The 17,015-nt window shown below is 39.0% G+C and overlaps 2 protein-coding genes across 3 annotated transcripts; both read left to right on the top strand.

The window, feature by feature from the left end:
• Window positions 1-6,863: 6,863 nt before the first annotated feature.
• LOC115743443 (serine/threonine protein phosphatase 2A 57 kDa regulatory subunit B' kappa isoform) lies at window positions 6,864-11,220 on the top strand. The gene is made up of 2 exons (XM_030678214.2): window positions 6,864-8,752; window positions 10,593-11,220. The coding sequence occupies exons 1-2, from the start codon at window positions 7,607-7,609 to the stop codon at window positions 10,947-10,949; spliced, it is 1,503 nt and encodes a 500-aa protein (XP_030534074.2). The 5' UTR covers window positions 6,864-7,606; the 3' UTR covers window positions 10,950-11,220.
• An 892-nt stretch (window positions 11,221-12,112) lies between these two features.
• On the top strand, window positions 12,113-16,281 carry LOC115743442 (pentatricopeptide repeat-containing protein At5g11310, mitochondrial). Of its 2 annotated transcripts, XM_048277109.1 has the most exons (4): window positions 12,113-12,770; window positions 13,135-14,811; window positions 15,599-15,673; window positions 16,109-16,281. In XM_048277109.1, exons 1-2 carry the CDS (start codon window positions 12,176-12,178, stop codon window positions 14,322-14,324), a joined length of 1,785 nt encoding a protein of 594 aa, XP_048133066.1. In that variant the 5' UTR covers window positions 12,113-12,175; the 3' UTR covers window positions 14,325-14,811; window positions 15,599-15,673; window positions 16,109-16,281. The 2 variants fall into 2 exon arrangements, with proteins under 2 accessions (XP_048133066.1, XP_048133065.1); XM_048277108.1 differs by lacking the exon at window positions 15,599-15,673.
• The last annotated feature ends 734 nt before the right edge of the window (window positions 16,282-17,015 follow it).

The following is a 17,015-nucleotide window of genomic DNA, read 5'->3' on the forward strand; positions in this document are numbered from 1 at the left end:
CATGGCACAACTCTATATTAGCCATTTCTGACGAAATGAGCCAGAAGGACTAATTAGAATTTCGTGTAAAAGTTTAGGACTAAATTGACAAAATTAAAAAATATATGACTAAATTAGCATCCTTACAATATGTTCACGATTGATTGGAAAATTTCTTTGAATGGAATGAGAAATTTGAATATCTTCATTTGATAAACTATAAGGATAATATGAAATGGAAATGTGTTTCGTTGTGACAAAAGATGTTATGAAAGTGGAATTGAATGATAATTTGCAGTACTTAGTTCCATTAATGATAACTCAGCTACATCAACGTATGTACTATAAGGATAATATTACTTATAAGCAAAATCAAATAATACTTTTTTGTCATTTAAAAATAGTAATTGATATATTCAAATATAACTTGGAAGTATTGATTATTCAACATTAATTTTATTATTCATCAATTGTAATTCACTAACTACGATTATTGAAATATTGTTTAAAACAGATTATTAGCTATAACGGATAATAATTTAATAATACATAACTATATAATCTGTTTAAAAAAATAATTTTTTTAATTGAAATTTTAATAGTACAGTGTAATAATTTTCTTAGCCAGTGCAACATCATTAATTATCTAATATAATCAGGAATAATATACAATATTTAATTATTTATACATAAATCGAATTCCTTAAATTTTATATTTTTAAATTAGTTAAATAATTATATATGTTTTTTATTTAGAAATATGGAAAGGAATCTAGCGGAGGAATGAAGGTTCAATTCCCATTCCAACTCTTGAAGACCGACCAAACATGAGTCAAAGAGATTCAATTCCGTCCAAACTAAACGTGCAATAAACTCCTTTGGACACCTTGTTTTCAATATCACAGGATTAATCAGCCAAAATATCCAATTCGAAAGCAAATGACAGCGTAGAGTAGAGACGCCTTGGATCAAACGTTTCACTTGGGTCAATTTAGACTTGTTTCGGTTCTATTGATCTTAAAATGAGATTTTGAAAAAGCCATACCGATAAATATCAATTCAGTCTATCGGGTTAATTTTAGTTGGAAATCGCTGAAGTGGATGCGGGCAATCATCGATGGCGCTGATGTGTATATATATATTTTAATATTTTTAGAAAAATAAATTTTTATTTTTTTTAAAAAACCTATTTTAAATTGTTATTTTTCTTTTTCTTTCTTTTCAGTTTCGAAATTGGAATCATCCCACTGAAGGACGACCGGCTCGGGATCCTGCTCTCGCTTGAGCTTTGCCCTTCAAGAACCAGTCGCATGCCCTCCCAGCATTGAGCTCCTCGATCGAGCACCCTTCTTGCTCTGCTACCCACTCTCAGCAGATTCAACGACGATATCTACGTTTTGAAAATCGCCACTTCCACAACGAGTTCTCGAGCAACCCATGAAGTAAATTTCTCAAAACCAAGCTGTCTTCATATGGTGATGAAAGGGAGAAAATTTGGCGAAATGTTACGCACCGTCAAGCGACAGGGAAAGCGCTCGTGAGTGCTCAAACCAGAGACTTCGACGAGGCTGCTTCCTCGAGCGTCAAGAAGCTCGCCTCTTGGCCGCCGTCGTCTTCGTCAACCTCTCGGCCTTGCCCTCTCCTGGGTCATTGCCGCTGCAACCTCCCACCACGAGCCTCCTCGTTCCGCAGACTGACCAGCGTGGACCAAAATGGGTCCTCAGCGACTGACGGTGGAGCTGGAGATGAGCGGCAAGCGATGACAACGGGTCTTGCAGGATAGTACAGTCGAGATCAAGATCATGCTGGTGTAATCTTGGGAACGCGAAGGAAGGAGGAGAGGCGAAAGCAAGAGCAAGTTCACAAAGAAAAGAAAAAGAATGAAAAATTGATTAAAAATATTTTTTTTAAAAAATTAAAAAAGAATTCTAAAAATATATTTAAAAATATACACGTCATTATCAACCGCGCCACGTAGGACGACCGATATCTACATCAGCGATTTTCGGCTAAAATTAGCTAGATGGACTGAATTGATATCAATGCAAAAAGGTTCAAAACTAAATTGGTTCAACTGAAATATTTATGACCGAATTGGTACCAATGCAATAGGTTTGTGACTTTTTTTATCCTTTTTCCCAAGTTTTTATGTGCATCTAATTTGGTTCGTGACATCATTTTAATACGTTATGAGTCTAGGATTTATCTACTTCGAGCGAGCTTTCTTTATATTTCAAGGGGCTCAATATTTTAAGCCTTTGACTTTGTTTATCTCACGAAAAATCAACCATCAAGAATATTTTTTTCATTTTCCAAGTCAAATGAGCGAATTTTTTTTTCATGATTAATAGATTGTACTTGAAATTTGCAAGATATATGTCTCACAAAAATCGAAATTAAGTTACCATAATTCAATTGGGAAAATTACCAAAAAAAAGTCCTAAACATGTTATATTTGTGTCAATTCAGATCTGAACTTTTGAATCTGGCAAATTTAGTCGTAAGTCTTTCGACAATTTGTTAATTTTTGCTGGAAATTGCTAACTTGAACGACAATCGTCCTAACTTGAACGACAATCGTCCTAAGTGAATAGAAGAATTTTGGATAGAAGCAAAGCGTTGTGGAAGCGCCTCTACCAACGGAAGTGAAGAAGCCCTGACGAAGCGCGGGAAAGTAGGGCTCGGACGACGACATAAGCCAAGGTGATGGGGGCCGGAGGGAAGGAAGTTGCAGTTCCCTCTTCCAAATCTTGGCAAAGTGGCCTCGCTTGCGGTAGCGATAGTCCGGGCTAGGCAGCCTTCGCCGGCAACCGTGATGCCCTCGCTAGCTACAATGAAAGGAAAAAAAATTATTCTCATCAACGCCGACGTGCCACATAGGATGGCTGGTGTCAACATCAGTAATTTCTAATCAAAATTGGCCGGAAGGACTACATTAGCAAATTATCAAAAGGTTCAAGACTAAATTAACCAAATTGAAAGGTTTAGGACTGAATTAGTATAAATGCAATATATTTATGTTTTTTTTTTGTAATTATTCCAATGCAACTTCACCTCAACCATTGCCGTGATGAGGATGACCATCTTGTTACCATCGCCATGGTTGAATTTTTTTTTTTTTTTTTTTGTGTAATTTGGAAACATTTAGACGTGACCTCCTTCCTATGAAGGCGATGGACAATAGTAGCTTTGCCCATTATAAATGGGGCAATAAATATTACTGATGATCATCTCGTGCCCGTATGAGTAGGTTTTTTTTAATTTTTTTTTTTTTTTTTTTTTTCACTTAAAACAAATCTTGGAGGGGATGCACTTCGACTTTTCATACTTCGTAACACATAAGTTCCCGCATAGTTCTATCATTAGTTTTTGTAATTTTGGATAATACTTTAAACTGTTCGAGATATTTTTGCTTTCGTCGAAATATAAACAAGCATGACCCCAGAACTGTCGATTTGCATGATCATCTAAGAGTTTCACAAAAGTTGCTGGTTTAATTACGTGCACGAGTTATTTCATTCCTTTTGCAAGGTTATAACGAATCAATAATAAAACTAGTCACTTTAATTGGATGGCAAAATAAAATACTTGACATTACTTTCTTTTTGTCATTTCTAAACGATTTTTCTTTTCTAGACAACAGACACCTTGAAAAAAAAACATTCCACTATTCTTATAAATAGTTTATTTGGAATTTAGCAAAAGAAAATGAGAGAACACGAGGTTAGTATCAATTAAAATAGTAGTTAACTTCTTTTTAAACTTTACCATTTTATCATTTCTGTTTAGCCAATTTTACATTTTTTTTATGCTAAATCGTATTGCAATATAAAAGTAAAATGCAGATGATAGTAAAACTTAAAAGTGAGGTGTTTTTGCTTATAATATAATTGATCTCGAGCGCTTGTGCATAGTTGCTTTTGCGCTTTTTAAAATTCGATGCATATTGACGTCCATAAAAATTGAGCAATACAAGATTCATAAAACCTTTTTACATAGTAAATGTTAATTCCAAGTTCACAAAAAAAAGGGAGCGCATCAAATTCAAAATTCAAAATGTTTGCTACATAATAAGTAGGCGTAATACCCTAAGAAACCTCTACTTTTAGTTCTTGTCTCAATTATACCCTCTATCCCATAAAAAACCTTAAACTTTAGGTTACATCCCAAATTCTATCATAAACTTTTTTTTGGTCCTATAAAAAACGGTCAACTTTAGCTCATGTACTGCTTTCATATTAAACATTCTTTTGTCCTATGAAAAACTCCCAACTTTAGATCTTATTCCAATTTTACTTTCCATTCCCAATTTTATTTTTTGTCTCATAAAAAAATCATAAACTCTTACTTGAGTCACAAATTTGCCCCCATTAATCCATGCAAAAATTCTCATTAACAACCGAAAAATGAAAAACTCCCAAGTAATAGCTATTTGAGCATTTCGAGCGCGAGCTCTCTAACCATGAGAGATGAAACATTCCCAAACACTAGATATTGAGGATTGAGTGCAAAATCACTAATGTCAATTGTGATGGAGGGTTAACAGAGACAGATTTGGGATTCAAGTAATGTTGGTGATATTTTAATTGCAATTGCAATTTAAAGTGATAGGCCCTACACTAAAAAGAAAAAAAGGCCCTCAATCATGCAATTGCAATTTAAAGCGAAAGACCCTTACTCTTTGCTGTTTCTTTTTGTCTTTTTCTATCTAGGATAGTCACCATAATTTTAAGCATTTTACATGCTTTGTTTTTTGGTATATGAAAGAAAAATACATTCTCAGATATTCTATAATGATTTACATGCTCCATATAAAATTATCTTGTTGATATTGAGGAAAAAAGACATTCTTTGATATAGTATAAAACTGAAAAGTCTCTTCTTCATCATTAATCTTCCAACAACTTCTCTATTTTTTGTTCCTCTTATTTCAAAAGCTTACTTTCTTAGGGAACTTTTATTTTTTAATTTACTAGTCTACAATATATATCGAGTCTCTTTATTTACCATATCAAAGAACTTATCTTTACTATATCAAAGAATTTATATTTTCTCCATATTATATTGACGAGATATTTTTATATAGAGCAGGTAAGACGTTAGAGAAATATCTATTAATACACTAAATATATTATGTACAATGAGGTACACTGTTATTTCTTCATAAACAGTTGATAGGTGATATTAATTTTTATCAACGAAAAGTAGTGACATTTCACTGGCATTTAAAAAAAAAATCTTACTATATGCAATGTTTTAATTTTATTAAGTTTTATCTACTTAGCAATTTACCCATAAATTCGAGGGATAACGCAGAAAAGAACTAGATTTCTTGAAAATTTCCCTTTCCAACAAAATAAATTTTTATGAAAGTACCATATAACAATAAAATAACATACTGCTTTTAATATACATGAAAATTCTACAAAAAATAAAACTAAAAATAAGAAATTCTCAATTATGGTAAGTAGATCTTATATGGATATAGAAAAAAAAAAAGGAAAGTAAATAAATTTGTGACTTCCAATTTAAATTTCAATTGACTAATATAGGGCAATTTTATCTTTTTCGTGAAAATTGGGTGGATTTAGCTATATAGGAGGTGGAAATAGCAACCTCCTTTATCATTTGTGTTTAGTCAATTTTACATTTTTTTAAGCTAAATTGTATTGCAATATAAAAGTAAAATGCAGATGATGGTAAAACTTAAAAGTGAGGTTTTTTTGCTCATAATATAATCGATCTCGAGTACTTGTGCATGGTTGCTTTTGTGCTTTTTAAAATTCGATGCATATTGACGTCCATAAAAATTGAGCAATAGAAGATTCATAAAACCTTTTTAAATAGTAAATTGTTGATTCCAAATTCACAAAAAAACAAAGGGCGAGCATCAAATTCAAAATTCAAAATGTTTGCTGCATAATAAGTAGGCCTAATACCCTAAAAAACCTCCAATTTTAGCTCTTATCTCAATTCTACCATTTGTCCCATAAAAAAACCCCAAATGTTAGGTCAAATGCTAATTCTATCATCATTTTTTTTGTCCCATAAAAAACCGTTAACTAGCTCATGTACCGCTTTCATCTTAAACTTTTTTTTGTCTTATGAAAAACTCCCAACTTTGGATCTTATTCCAATTTGACCTTGTAGTCCTAAATTTATTTTTTATCTCATAAAAAACCACAAACTCTTACTTAAGTCACAAATTTGCCCCCATCAACGCTCCATCCGAAAATTCTCTTTGACAATCAAAAAATGAAAAATTTACGAGCATGGGCTATTCAAGCATCTCAAGGGCGAGCTCTCCGACCATGAGAGTTGAAACATTCCCAAACACTAGATATTGAGGATTGAGTGCAAAATCACTAAGGACGATTTTGATGAAGGGTTAATAGAGATAGATTTAGGATTTAAGTAAAAGTTGATGATATTTTACGAGGTAAAAAAAAATTGAGTATAATTGAAACTGAACCTAAAGCTGGGTTTTTTTATGAAATAAAAAAAAGTTTTTGAGAGAATTAAATCTTGGATTTAAAGTTGAGTGTTTTTTATGATGAAAATAAGTTTAGGATAAAATTGAAACTGAAACTAAAGTTGGGGTTTTTTTATTGGACAAAAAAAAGTTTATGGCAGAATTGTAACTGCACCTCAAATTGAAGGTTTTTTCAGACTAAAGATAGAACTAGGACAAGATTTTTTTTTTGGTTGAAGAATTGAGACAAGAGTTAAAAGTTGCATGTTTTTTCAGGGTATCATGCATAATTTAATAAGCATATATCTGTATATATGTAATAAAACCTTGAGAATAAAATGATAAAATCAAACCGCGAAAATGAAGAGAAAACAAACCGAGATGAAAGAACAGAACAAAGCAAACCGCATTGCATGTCTTCATTAATTTTAGCAATTTCTTTGTGTTCTGTCTGACAAAACCTGCAATTTTTCTTCAGGAGGCAAGACATTAACCTTTTTCTCTCCAATCCTGCGCTCTTTCTTGCTTTTCCTGTTCCATACCATTCGGATCTCGAAGAACTACAGTAGAACGAGCGTGTAAGATTCAAATCGAAGATCTCCCATATGAACTAGAAATTCATAGTTTTTTCGAGTGACCCAAATCTCGTGATAGCATCCTTGTCATTTCGGACAACGATTCTTCGTTCTCTTTCGCAGTTCGCGAGCTTATGTCTCTCTCTCTCTCTCTCTCTCTTGCCGGAATGATGATGAGATCCTGATTCAACCATGCACGAGGATGAGGCTTTCATCGCCTGAATAGCCTCTGTTTTGTTCATCTCTCTCTCACCAAATATAGGTACCCGCTTTTTCTTTCGGTCAGTTTGATGCCCTAGTGAGATTTTTTAGCTGCCAATTTCTTCTCTTTCGAAGAAGGAAAGTGCTTGATTTTGATCCACCACAATCCCACTCTCACCTGTTTCAGACATTGGAAACTTCCCACGATTCCCCAATGCCGCTCCCAACGGATCCTCGTTGGAGTAGATAGGGTTTTGTGCCGCTTCTTTTAGGCGTCAGTGCTCTTTATTTAACTTAAAGGAACGATCTTTAAGGCTTTTGATTCGAACCCTCTTTCTCCATTGATCTCCACTTTGTACTTTTTGAGTTGCCCTCCACAATGCTCAAGCAATTTCTGAGTAAAATCTCCAGGAGAACGCCCAGGTTGGACCCGGGCGGGTTGATTCAGTCCGCTTCAGGCTCTCCCGATGGAGCTCAGAAATCAGGTGGTGGCAATTCGTCTTCTGCTCGATCCAGCGCACCGAGGCGCGCCTCCTCTGTGGTGTTCCCCGCCAGCGTGATAGCCGGGATCGAGCCCTTGGTGCCCTTCAAAGATGTCCCGGCGTCGGAAAAGATGAATCTCTTGGTGAGTAAACTGAGCCTTTGCTGTGTAACATTCGATTTCACGGACCCAGCGAAGAATACCATGGAGAAAGATGTTAAGAGGCAAATCCTGATCGAGATTTTGGAATTCGTAGAATCTGGATCTGTCAGGTTTGCCGAACCCGCAGTTCTAGCGATGTGCAGGATGTGTGCTATTAATTTGTTCCGGGTGTTTCCACCTAGTTATCAGTCCAATTCGACTGGTAGTGGCAGCGAGAACGACAACGATGATCCGCAGTTCGATCCTGCTTGGTCACATTTGCAGGTGGTGTACGACATACTGCTTAAGTTCGTTACCTCGTCTTGTCTGGATATAAAAGTCGCTAAGAAGTATATCGACCATGCTTTCATTTTGAGATTGCTCGATTTATTTGATTCTGAGGATCCTAGAGAAAGGGAGTTTTTGAAGACTGTGTTGCATAGAATTTATGGGAAATTTATGGTTCATAGGCCTTTCATAAGGAAGTCCATAAGCAGTATATTCTACCGGTTTGTGTTTGAGACTGAGAAGCATAATGGGATTGCTGAATTATTGGAGATTTTCGGAAGTGTGATCAGCGGGTTTGCGTTGCCTCTAAAAGAGGAACACAAGATCTTCTTTTCGAGGGTTGTAATTCCTCTGCACAAGCCTAAGTCTTTGGCCGTGTACTTTCAACAGCTATCGTATTGTATAATGCAATTTATAGAGAAGGAGCCTAGGTTAGCCAGTATTGTTATAAAGGGGTTATTGAAGTATTGGCCAATAACAAACAGCCAGAAGGAAGTGATGTTCTTGGGTGAGATAGAAGAGATCCTGGAAACGATTAACACGGTAGACTTTGAAAAGGTCATGGTCCCACTTTTCTTGCGGATCAGTTATTGCATCAACAGCTTCCACTTCCAGGTAATCGATTTGGCCTTTCGAATTTCCTTCCTTTTTTTTTTCTTCTATGTTAGCTTATGTGAAGTGCAGAGTTTGAAACAGAGAAATAGGGGTGGAGGACAGGTAGACATTCATAACTTCCGTTAATATTTGCTCATGTAGTAGCGTTCAGAATCTTCTGCTGTGAAGGCTCTTTAAATTAAATGGTTTGATGAAGTATCACATTTGGCTATCGTTTCGACAAGGGGATTTGTGAGGTCAGGAACAGAAGTTAAACGATAATTAGATGATCAGCTGCACAGCAGAGATGTGAGTGAGAGAAGTGTTTGTGAGTGGAATTGCATATGTTGCTCTGTCCTAATAGCTCTGTCTTCACAACTCTTGCTTGAAATGATGCGGCGAGATGCCTCATGCCTTGTGCCTAGCGAATACAAAGAATTTGTCGATATTTAATATATATCATCTAATGAAACATCAAGATGTTTCAAAGAAATTATTCATGGTTTGTCATGATCCTCAAGTTAGTGGAAGCCATTGGAATGAGAGCAGAGGAACAAAATAAGGACAGGATTAGTAGCTGAAAACAGAAACCAGAAAAATAGAGAAGAATTTGTGGAAGGATTTGCTTCCACCAATAGTTTGATTGTATCCTTTCTCCAGTGAGCATATAAACTCTTAAATTAGGCTAAAATTGGTTAAACTCATGAAATTTGCCTACAAACTCATGTAATGCCATAAAGCAGAGATTGCATATTGTTGCTAGCTTCTATCGCAGCCAAGTTCATGAGCCAGCTTCATTTGTCTGGCTAGTCAGCATATATATCATCTTTTACCTGCAAGTTCACTCACGAGCAGCACAAGGCTCTATTTGGTGATAGATTTGTGTTACTATGCGTTGTGCTATCTATTGAGATAAGTGTTCCAATTTCCAAGATGGGGGTTGCCATGTTAGCATGGGACTTTCTTAAAATCCTTTGCAGTTCACTTCCTCTTCTCTAATAGTTGCGTAGTGTTTTTTTTTTTCTTTTCCTTCCTTTGAGCAGCATTCAATCTAGGAAGCCTTAGTGTGCTGGTATTTACCATTAAGTCTGTTTTTTGTTTCGTGTGTCATCACATTACCGAAAACTTTTGGCTGTGGCAATTCATCGCGGAATTGATGAAACAGAAGGACCTTATGGACTTGGCTCGCTAGCTCTATAGAGGAATTGAAGTGTTTAACACTCTCGACTGGCAGATGATTGGTTATTTTCCCTTTTATTTTTACTTTTGTGGAGGAAGGGTCGGTGAATGGTGTGCAGTGGTTACATTTGTCCCCATTCTGTCCCAGGGTATGCTCAATAGCTCTTGGATATTTGTTTATTTGTCGTATATAAAAGTAGGACTTCCATTGACTTGTCGATTAATTCGGGGATGACACTTCGGTCACAACTGCTGCTTTCTGAATCACTCGCTTAAAACATAGGTGAGCTGCTTTCCTTCCTGCAGTTCATCACACATTAAAAGGCCAAGTGATTTCTTCTTTTTGTGGGTGTGATCCTTTGTTCTTGGGATAGCTCGCCTAATTGATGTAAAGCAATGTAATCAATGTGGCGCCTTTTTTTTTTTTTTTTTTGGGGGGGGAATATTCACATGGTTATAAGTGGTTAGTTCAAGTCTCGGCATGTAAAAGCTTCGTTACTTTTGCAATTTGTGCTTCTTGTAACTATCCACGTGGTATCCTATCTCGTTGTAAATTTTCCTCTCAATTCAGATTGTGGATACACATCGTTTAAACTTAAAGATGAGGTCAAGAATTGCTTCAGCTTGTGGATTATGATTAAGGCTTCGTTTTCTTCTTTGTGGTTGCGAATTTCTTTTTCAGGTGGCTGAGAGGGCCCTTTTCTTATGGAACAATGAGCAAATTGTCGGGTTGATAGCGCACAACAGGCAGGTGATCATGCCCATCGTGTTCCCGGCCCTAGAGAAGAATGCTCGGGGCCACTGGAATCACGCGGTGCTCAATCTGACCCTCAGCGTGAAGAGGATGTTCGCGGAGATGGACGAGGAAATGTTCTTGTCCTGCCTAGCTCAGTCTCAGGAAGACGAGGAAAGGCTAAGGCTAGCGGTGGAGAAGCGGAATGCGGCATGGGAGAGATTAGAAACCGCGGCCAGTCTCCAGCCAGTAGGTCGAAATAGCGCCATCCTCGTTTCTCCCTTAGCAACCTCAATTGCTTGCTAAACTGCGTCTCCAGACCTTTTCCATTTTTGTCGCTCCCTGGTTTCTATGTACCCAGTGTATCGAAAAGGGGAGGTTTTAACTGGGAAAAGGCTGTTCTTTCTTGTGCTCCTGCTTTTCTCCTTTTTTCTCGGGTAGGATCTTCCGACAGGCGACGCGGTAATCTGTCCCGTGTAAGGCATTCCGAGTGCCCGGCTGTTCGTTTCTCCTAAGAATCGAATATGGACGCATGGTGCTGCTGCGGCTTGTTCCTCTGTATGCTGATGGCTTCACAGCTCATTTGCTTGTGGTGGGCAGATGTGCGCGAGCAGCCACTGGGATAGGTTCTTGAGTTTTTATCTATGGAGAGAGCCCGGCTCACGGTTGGTCGGTTTTCATGATGGATTCGCGTCGGCTCGAGTCGAACTTCGTTTGATCTTAACAGTTTGAAGGTAGCCGCATGTTTCCGAAATTGCATGGTGAAGCCTGATTTCGGCTAGGGTCGTGATGTCGGATGCACCGTCGTATGAACTCAGGCGCATACGGATAGTGCACGAGCGCTTCCATCGTCTTTAAGGTTCAAAAAGTTGCATCCGATATCAGGTTTGGAAACGCCGCGATCCTTAGTGATAAGCGATCTTGACGTGTATGTCGGCGCTACTCTTGACGACGAACTCGAAGGAAAGCCACGGCCCGCGGAAAGCGAAACGACGACGGAATTACCGTCGCAAAGTTATCAACTTGCGTCGGAGAAAACTAATTTTATTTAATTAAAGATTACTTGAGCATAAGTGCCAACATTCTGCTGCTTGGTTGCCATTTTAGTATTAAAATCAGATCAATCAAGTCTCATACATTTTTTTATGATTTATTTCGAGATTGAATATTCGACTCTGAATTATGAATTCTTACCCGACTTTGCATTAAAGTTTGAGTTTAAATTCTCAAATATATTATCACAGCGAATGTCGTTTTCGATCGTTTTCTTATTCAATAATGATTCAGATTTGATCGAAATTTCGGCAATGTCGCAAAAAATGAGGTAGGATTTAGTTGCACGGATTGGTATATGGTTTAATACTTGATTTTACTTTATATTTAAAGATTAATGTCTGATTAGGGATTTTATTTCGAATTTATGGATATTCGGTGATATAAAAATGTATTTTTCTTTTGTAAATCTTATGATATAAGCAGTACCGGAAGAGGGACCATGGCGCAATCCCCAGGGAGCAGCGACGCCGCGAGAAATGGCCGCCCTCCGCTACTCCGCCGCTCGACACTCTCTTCGCTCCCGAGCTTGCCTCTTCTCCGCCGCCGGAAACACCCGCGGAATGCATTCCCGATCGCGCTCCTCCTCCTCCTCCGGCGGCGAATCACGGCCGGACCCCTCCATCGAACGGCCCGCGCCGCCGCACCTAATCCCTCTTCCACCTCCGCCTGCTAGCCCTGACCCTGACCGGGCTCGCTACTTCGACTTCTCGCAGGACGCCTTCAACGCCATCTCCGACCTGTTCGCGAACCCCAGCCTCGCCGCCGGTCCTGCTCTCGACTCCGCGCTCGATGAAGCCGGTATCCAACCTCGGAGCGAGCTCATGGAGGCGATATTCGCTCGTTTCGATTCGTCTCCGAAGTTGCTGTTCGGTCTGTTTCGCAGGGCGGAGAAGAAGCCGGAGTTTCGGCCGTCCGCCGCGCTGTTCAACTCGATGATCAACGCGCTAGGAAAGGCGAGGGACTTCGATTCCGCCTGGGAGCTGATCAACGGTCGTCTCCAGGGCAATGGGCAGTCTATGCTGGTTTCGGTGGATACTTTCGCGATAATGATCAGACGATATACTCGAGCAGGTACGGAGTCCCTGTCTGAGATGGAGGTGTCACCTTGCTGTATTTTGCTATAGATGAATTTCAGATGAGAAGCACTCCGCATCTTCAATTATAAGTTCCCGAAAATGTAAACTTGCGTATAGTTTTGAAATTTGGGTAGTTTTAGAAGTTAGGCAATGTGACAATGAGTGCTTTTGCATGTAGAAGATTTGTGATTTTTTTCCTCTCTTCCCAGTTTGCGGAGTTTACTTCGACACTTTATTGGAGTCTGACTTTGTGCTAAACACGCGTGTGAAAGAAGGAGAATTTAGTTCTTGTTGTGAACTTTGACCTAACATTTCATCATCTCAACTGTTGTATTCTTATCAAGGGTACTGTTTTGCAGGTAGGACTCAACCTGCTATTCGAACGTTTGAATTTGCCAGTGGGTTGGATTTCATTCAAAATGCTGATTCAGAAATGAAATTGCTTGAGATTCTGTTGGACTCCCTTTGTAAAGAAGGGCATGTTGGGGTAGGTTCAGAATACTTTTCCTATACAAGAGGATTGAAATCCAATTGGATTCCGTCAGTTCGTGTTTATAATATATTGATGAATGGATGGCTTAGATCTAAGAATCTGGAGTGTGCAGAAGCACTTTGGGCAGAGATGAAGAAGGAGAATGTGAAGCCTACTGTTGTAACTTATGGTACCCTTGTGGAAGGATATTGCAGGATGCAGCAGGTTGAGAGGGCAATGGAGTTGATTGACGAGATGAAGGGAGAAGGGATCGAGTCAAATGCGGTTGCGTTTAATCCGATAATTGATGCGTTGGCCGAAGCAGGTAGATTTGAGGAGGCTTTAGGGATGCTGGAACGGTTTTTGGTCGGTGAATGTGGGCCCACTATCTCCACTTATAATTCCTTGATAAAAGGGTTTTGCAAGGCAGGAGATCTTGTTGGTGCGAGTAGGATCATCAAAATGATGATAAGCAGGGGTATTGTCCCAACCCCTACAACTTATAACTACTTCTTCTGGTACTTCTCCAAATCTGGTAAAATTGAGGAGGGCATGAACCTCTATACCAAGATGATAGAATCTGGCTACACCCCAGATCGTCTCACTTACCATCTTCTGCTAAAATTGTTGTGTGAGGAGGAGAGACTTGAATTGGCAGTGCAGGTTAGCAAGGAAATGAAATCGAGAGGCCTTGACATGGATCTAGCGACTAGCACGATGTTAATTCATCTGCTTTGTAGAATGTACAAATTTGAGGAGGCTGTTCTAGAGTTTGAGGACATGATAAGGAGGGGTGTAGTTCCGCAGTACCTTACCTTTCAGAGATTAAAGGATGAGTTGCACAAGCGCAGCATGACTGAACTGGCGTGCAAAATACGGGATTTGATGTCCTCTGTGCCTCATTCTACAAATCTGCCGAGCAAATACAGCAGGCAAGGGGGTTTGCCACGTGCCAGGAAAATGTCGATCATGCAAAAAGCTGAAGCTATGTCAGATATCCTAAAGGATTGTAACAATCCAAGAAAACTTGTTAAGCGCAGAAGTTCTTTACGCAGTGTGTCAAATCAAACAAATTGAGAGCTAGAGGATAAGTGCTAAAATGAGTTTACAGTTGCAAAATAAATGGGTGCTGCGGTGAAGTGATCTTGTTCTTGACTTTGTTTACAGTCCAGTGACTGAAGATGTCTTCATCAACCTTTTTCTACGAAGTCATTCTCAAGCAGTTCTGATAATGAGCCTGTCTCTCCTACTTTTGTAGCTTATAAGTTAGTGGCACAGTTTCTCAAAATTTGATAGTGCGTATAAAGGCACGTCGGTCGCACATAAGTCTGTATGTTGTTGAAAGTGGGAGTGAAGAGTCAAAGTGGCAGGTGGAGGTTAAGCGAGAATGATGGTGAGCTTTTGGCAGAACTTGTGAGCTTTTGAGCTGTCAGAATTCCATCAGAGTTTTATGCTTGCGCAAAAGCAAAGAACTTGTGGCAGCTGTATTATTCCTCTTAATTAGTAAAGCATGGACAGGCGGCATTTTGACATGGTTAATAAACTGGGATTACCTTATTACTATGTAAGTTGTTTTCTCCTGCTGCTTGAATTATATGTGTGTGGTTGCACATTATGATTTTTCTGAGGTTGCCATTTTCTCTCCTCTCCCCACCCCCCTTCATTTCATTCCTTATATATCTGTCGACTAGGATATTGAGTCATTGTGTCAGTGAGTTATAATTTTGTAATATGTTATATAGCATTAGAATTTCCTCGTCTGTTGAGTGTATTCCTGAGATTATTCGTTTACATTTTTCAGTTGGATATCTTCATGTTGACGATTGGTGCTGTATCATTGTGTTCCCTCGGTAGATGGTGTCAAATGTGTCATTGATTTTCTCAACATATGGCCCAATGTTGATAAAATACACCCAGATTTGTTCAATAAATAATTAAAACTTTGGGAGTATGAGTTGACAATGTTAGTGGTTATGTTATTGGATGGTCAAATGTGGTGTGTGCTCCTAGGTTCTTCGGTCCATCTCAACAAATATTCTTGCCTTCTCGTATTCAAGTTGTATTTTCATGATGCCTCTGAAACTACTAGCTCTATGAAGTTTCATCTACTGGGTATTCAGAATTTGGTGTGAGAGCTGTCTTGTTTGTTGAAATCTCATATTTTTTTCTAAGAATTTCTCTTCTGTTTTGGAGTAGGAACTGATGCATGAATTTTCATCGTGTTTTCTTTCTTAATGGTCCTGATATGGTTCTTGTTCCTTTCATTTTCTTCTTTATTTTTGCTAGATTGGTGTGGCAAGTGTACCTCCATCTTCCCCATCCAATTTTCATTATGAAATATTTATATGCAGGACTTTCCAAAATTATGTCCAAAGTAGGTAGTCCTGGAATTATGTCCAGAGTGGGGTTAGATAATTTGTCAAAAGGTTAGATTCCTTGATGTACCAATTGGAAAAATCTTAAACTCACATTGTCTTTGTTGAGCTGATACTATTTCTGCTGAATTTTCTCGACAGGTGGAATAGCTACAATTTTTCCTGTAGTTTTCCTTTTTGGCTGAAAGATTTCCCTTTATGCTCCCTCTGTGTACACTTTCTTGTTCCTTCAATAAAGTTTTTCGGCTATAGAAAAAATACATCAGTGGGCATGTTGCTGGTAGGCCATGCATCATTGCTCAGCCTTGAGCCGAGCCCGAATCAAGCATCTAGTTCTAGGTGATATCTGCACCGTATAGTATTTGTAGTGGTCCAAGTGGGGAACTTTTTATCTCTCCAGGTTTGGTGCTATTTGTCTCCTTTGAGGTAGCTACTGGCACTGATTTTTTTTTTTTCCTTTTCTTTGGGCTCTCAAACTCATACCAGGAGCACCCACCGGTTGGACCAGGACAAATTGCATCGCAGTCACGCACATCTTCCACTCCACTCAACTTTCAAGATTTTCTCTCTTGGTAGCTCAAGCTTGGTGGGTTGCTGCGTGATTTGCGATGGAGATGTCCAAAGGCGGAGGTACTCTCAGCAGTACACGTGCACGGGGACTCCAAAAAACGATCGAAGCAGGTTACGGAAAAATTTCGTTTATGTGCACTCCCAGTCCAGGACAACTATCCTGAAGGTTTCAGATACCTAATAGCCTTGTGATGAACCGAACTGCTGCATCTCTTAATCGGTTGAGTGTGCAGTCACTGTCATATATCATCTTGAATGACTTGGGTCGTTTTGTCCTTGTGTTTGATGTTTGCTTTCGGATATACTTAAATCGCATCCCATTTTTGAACCGTCAACTCGGGTCTCCTTACGCCCCGAGCCTCCTTTTTGATAAAGCGAAATCTCGTCGTTCCTTCTCCAATATAGTATTCACCACGATCCATGTCAAGTTGCTAGTGAAGCATCACGCGTCTGATGTTAACACGAGAACCGGATGGTGAATCTGATCCCACACGACTTGTTTCCACGACACGGGTTTGAGATGGTCCACACAGGAATTGGAATTAGTTTGTGGACGCGTAAGGAATCCAGTTGTTGCTTAGACGCTTCTGAATCTTGTTCTCTCCCTTTCAATGGCGTTGGCGGCTCTAATTACTGGCGGGACCTACTTTGTTTATCCTTGATAATCATCTCGCTCGCGACCCTTATTCTATTGGAACCCGACATCAGCGAAAGGGATGCTCGATGTCGCTCGGCGCCCGCGACATAAGCCAACGAGATTGGCGGGTCGAGATGTGCGATCGCGGACGTTATGTTATTGCGGAAATTTCTTGATATGGTCCTT

The sequence above is a fragment of the Rhodamnia argentea genome, chromosome 4 (genome assembly GCF_020921035.1).
Source record: "Rhodamnia argentea isolate NSW1041297 chromosome 4, ASM2092103v1, whole genome shotgun sequence".
NCBI classification, from domain to species: domain Eukaryota; kingdom Viridiplantae; phylum Streptophyta; class Magnoliopsida; order Myrtales; family Myrtaceae; genus Rhodamnia; species Rhodamnia argentea.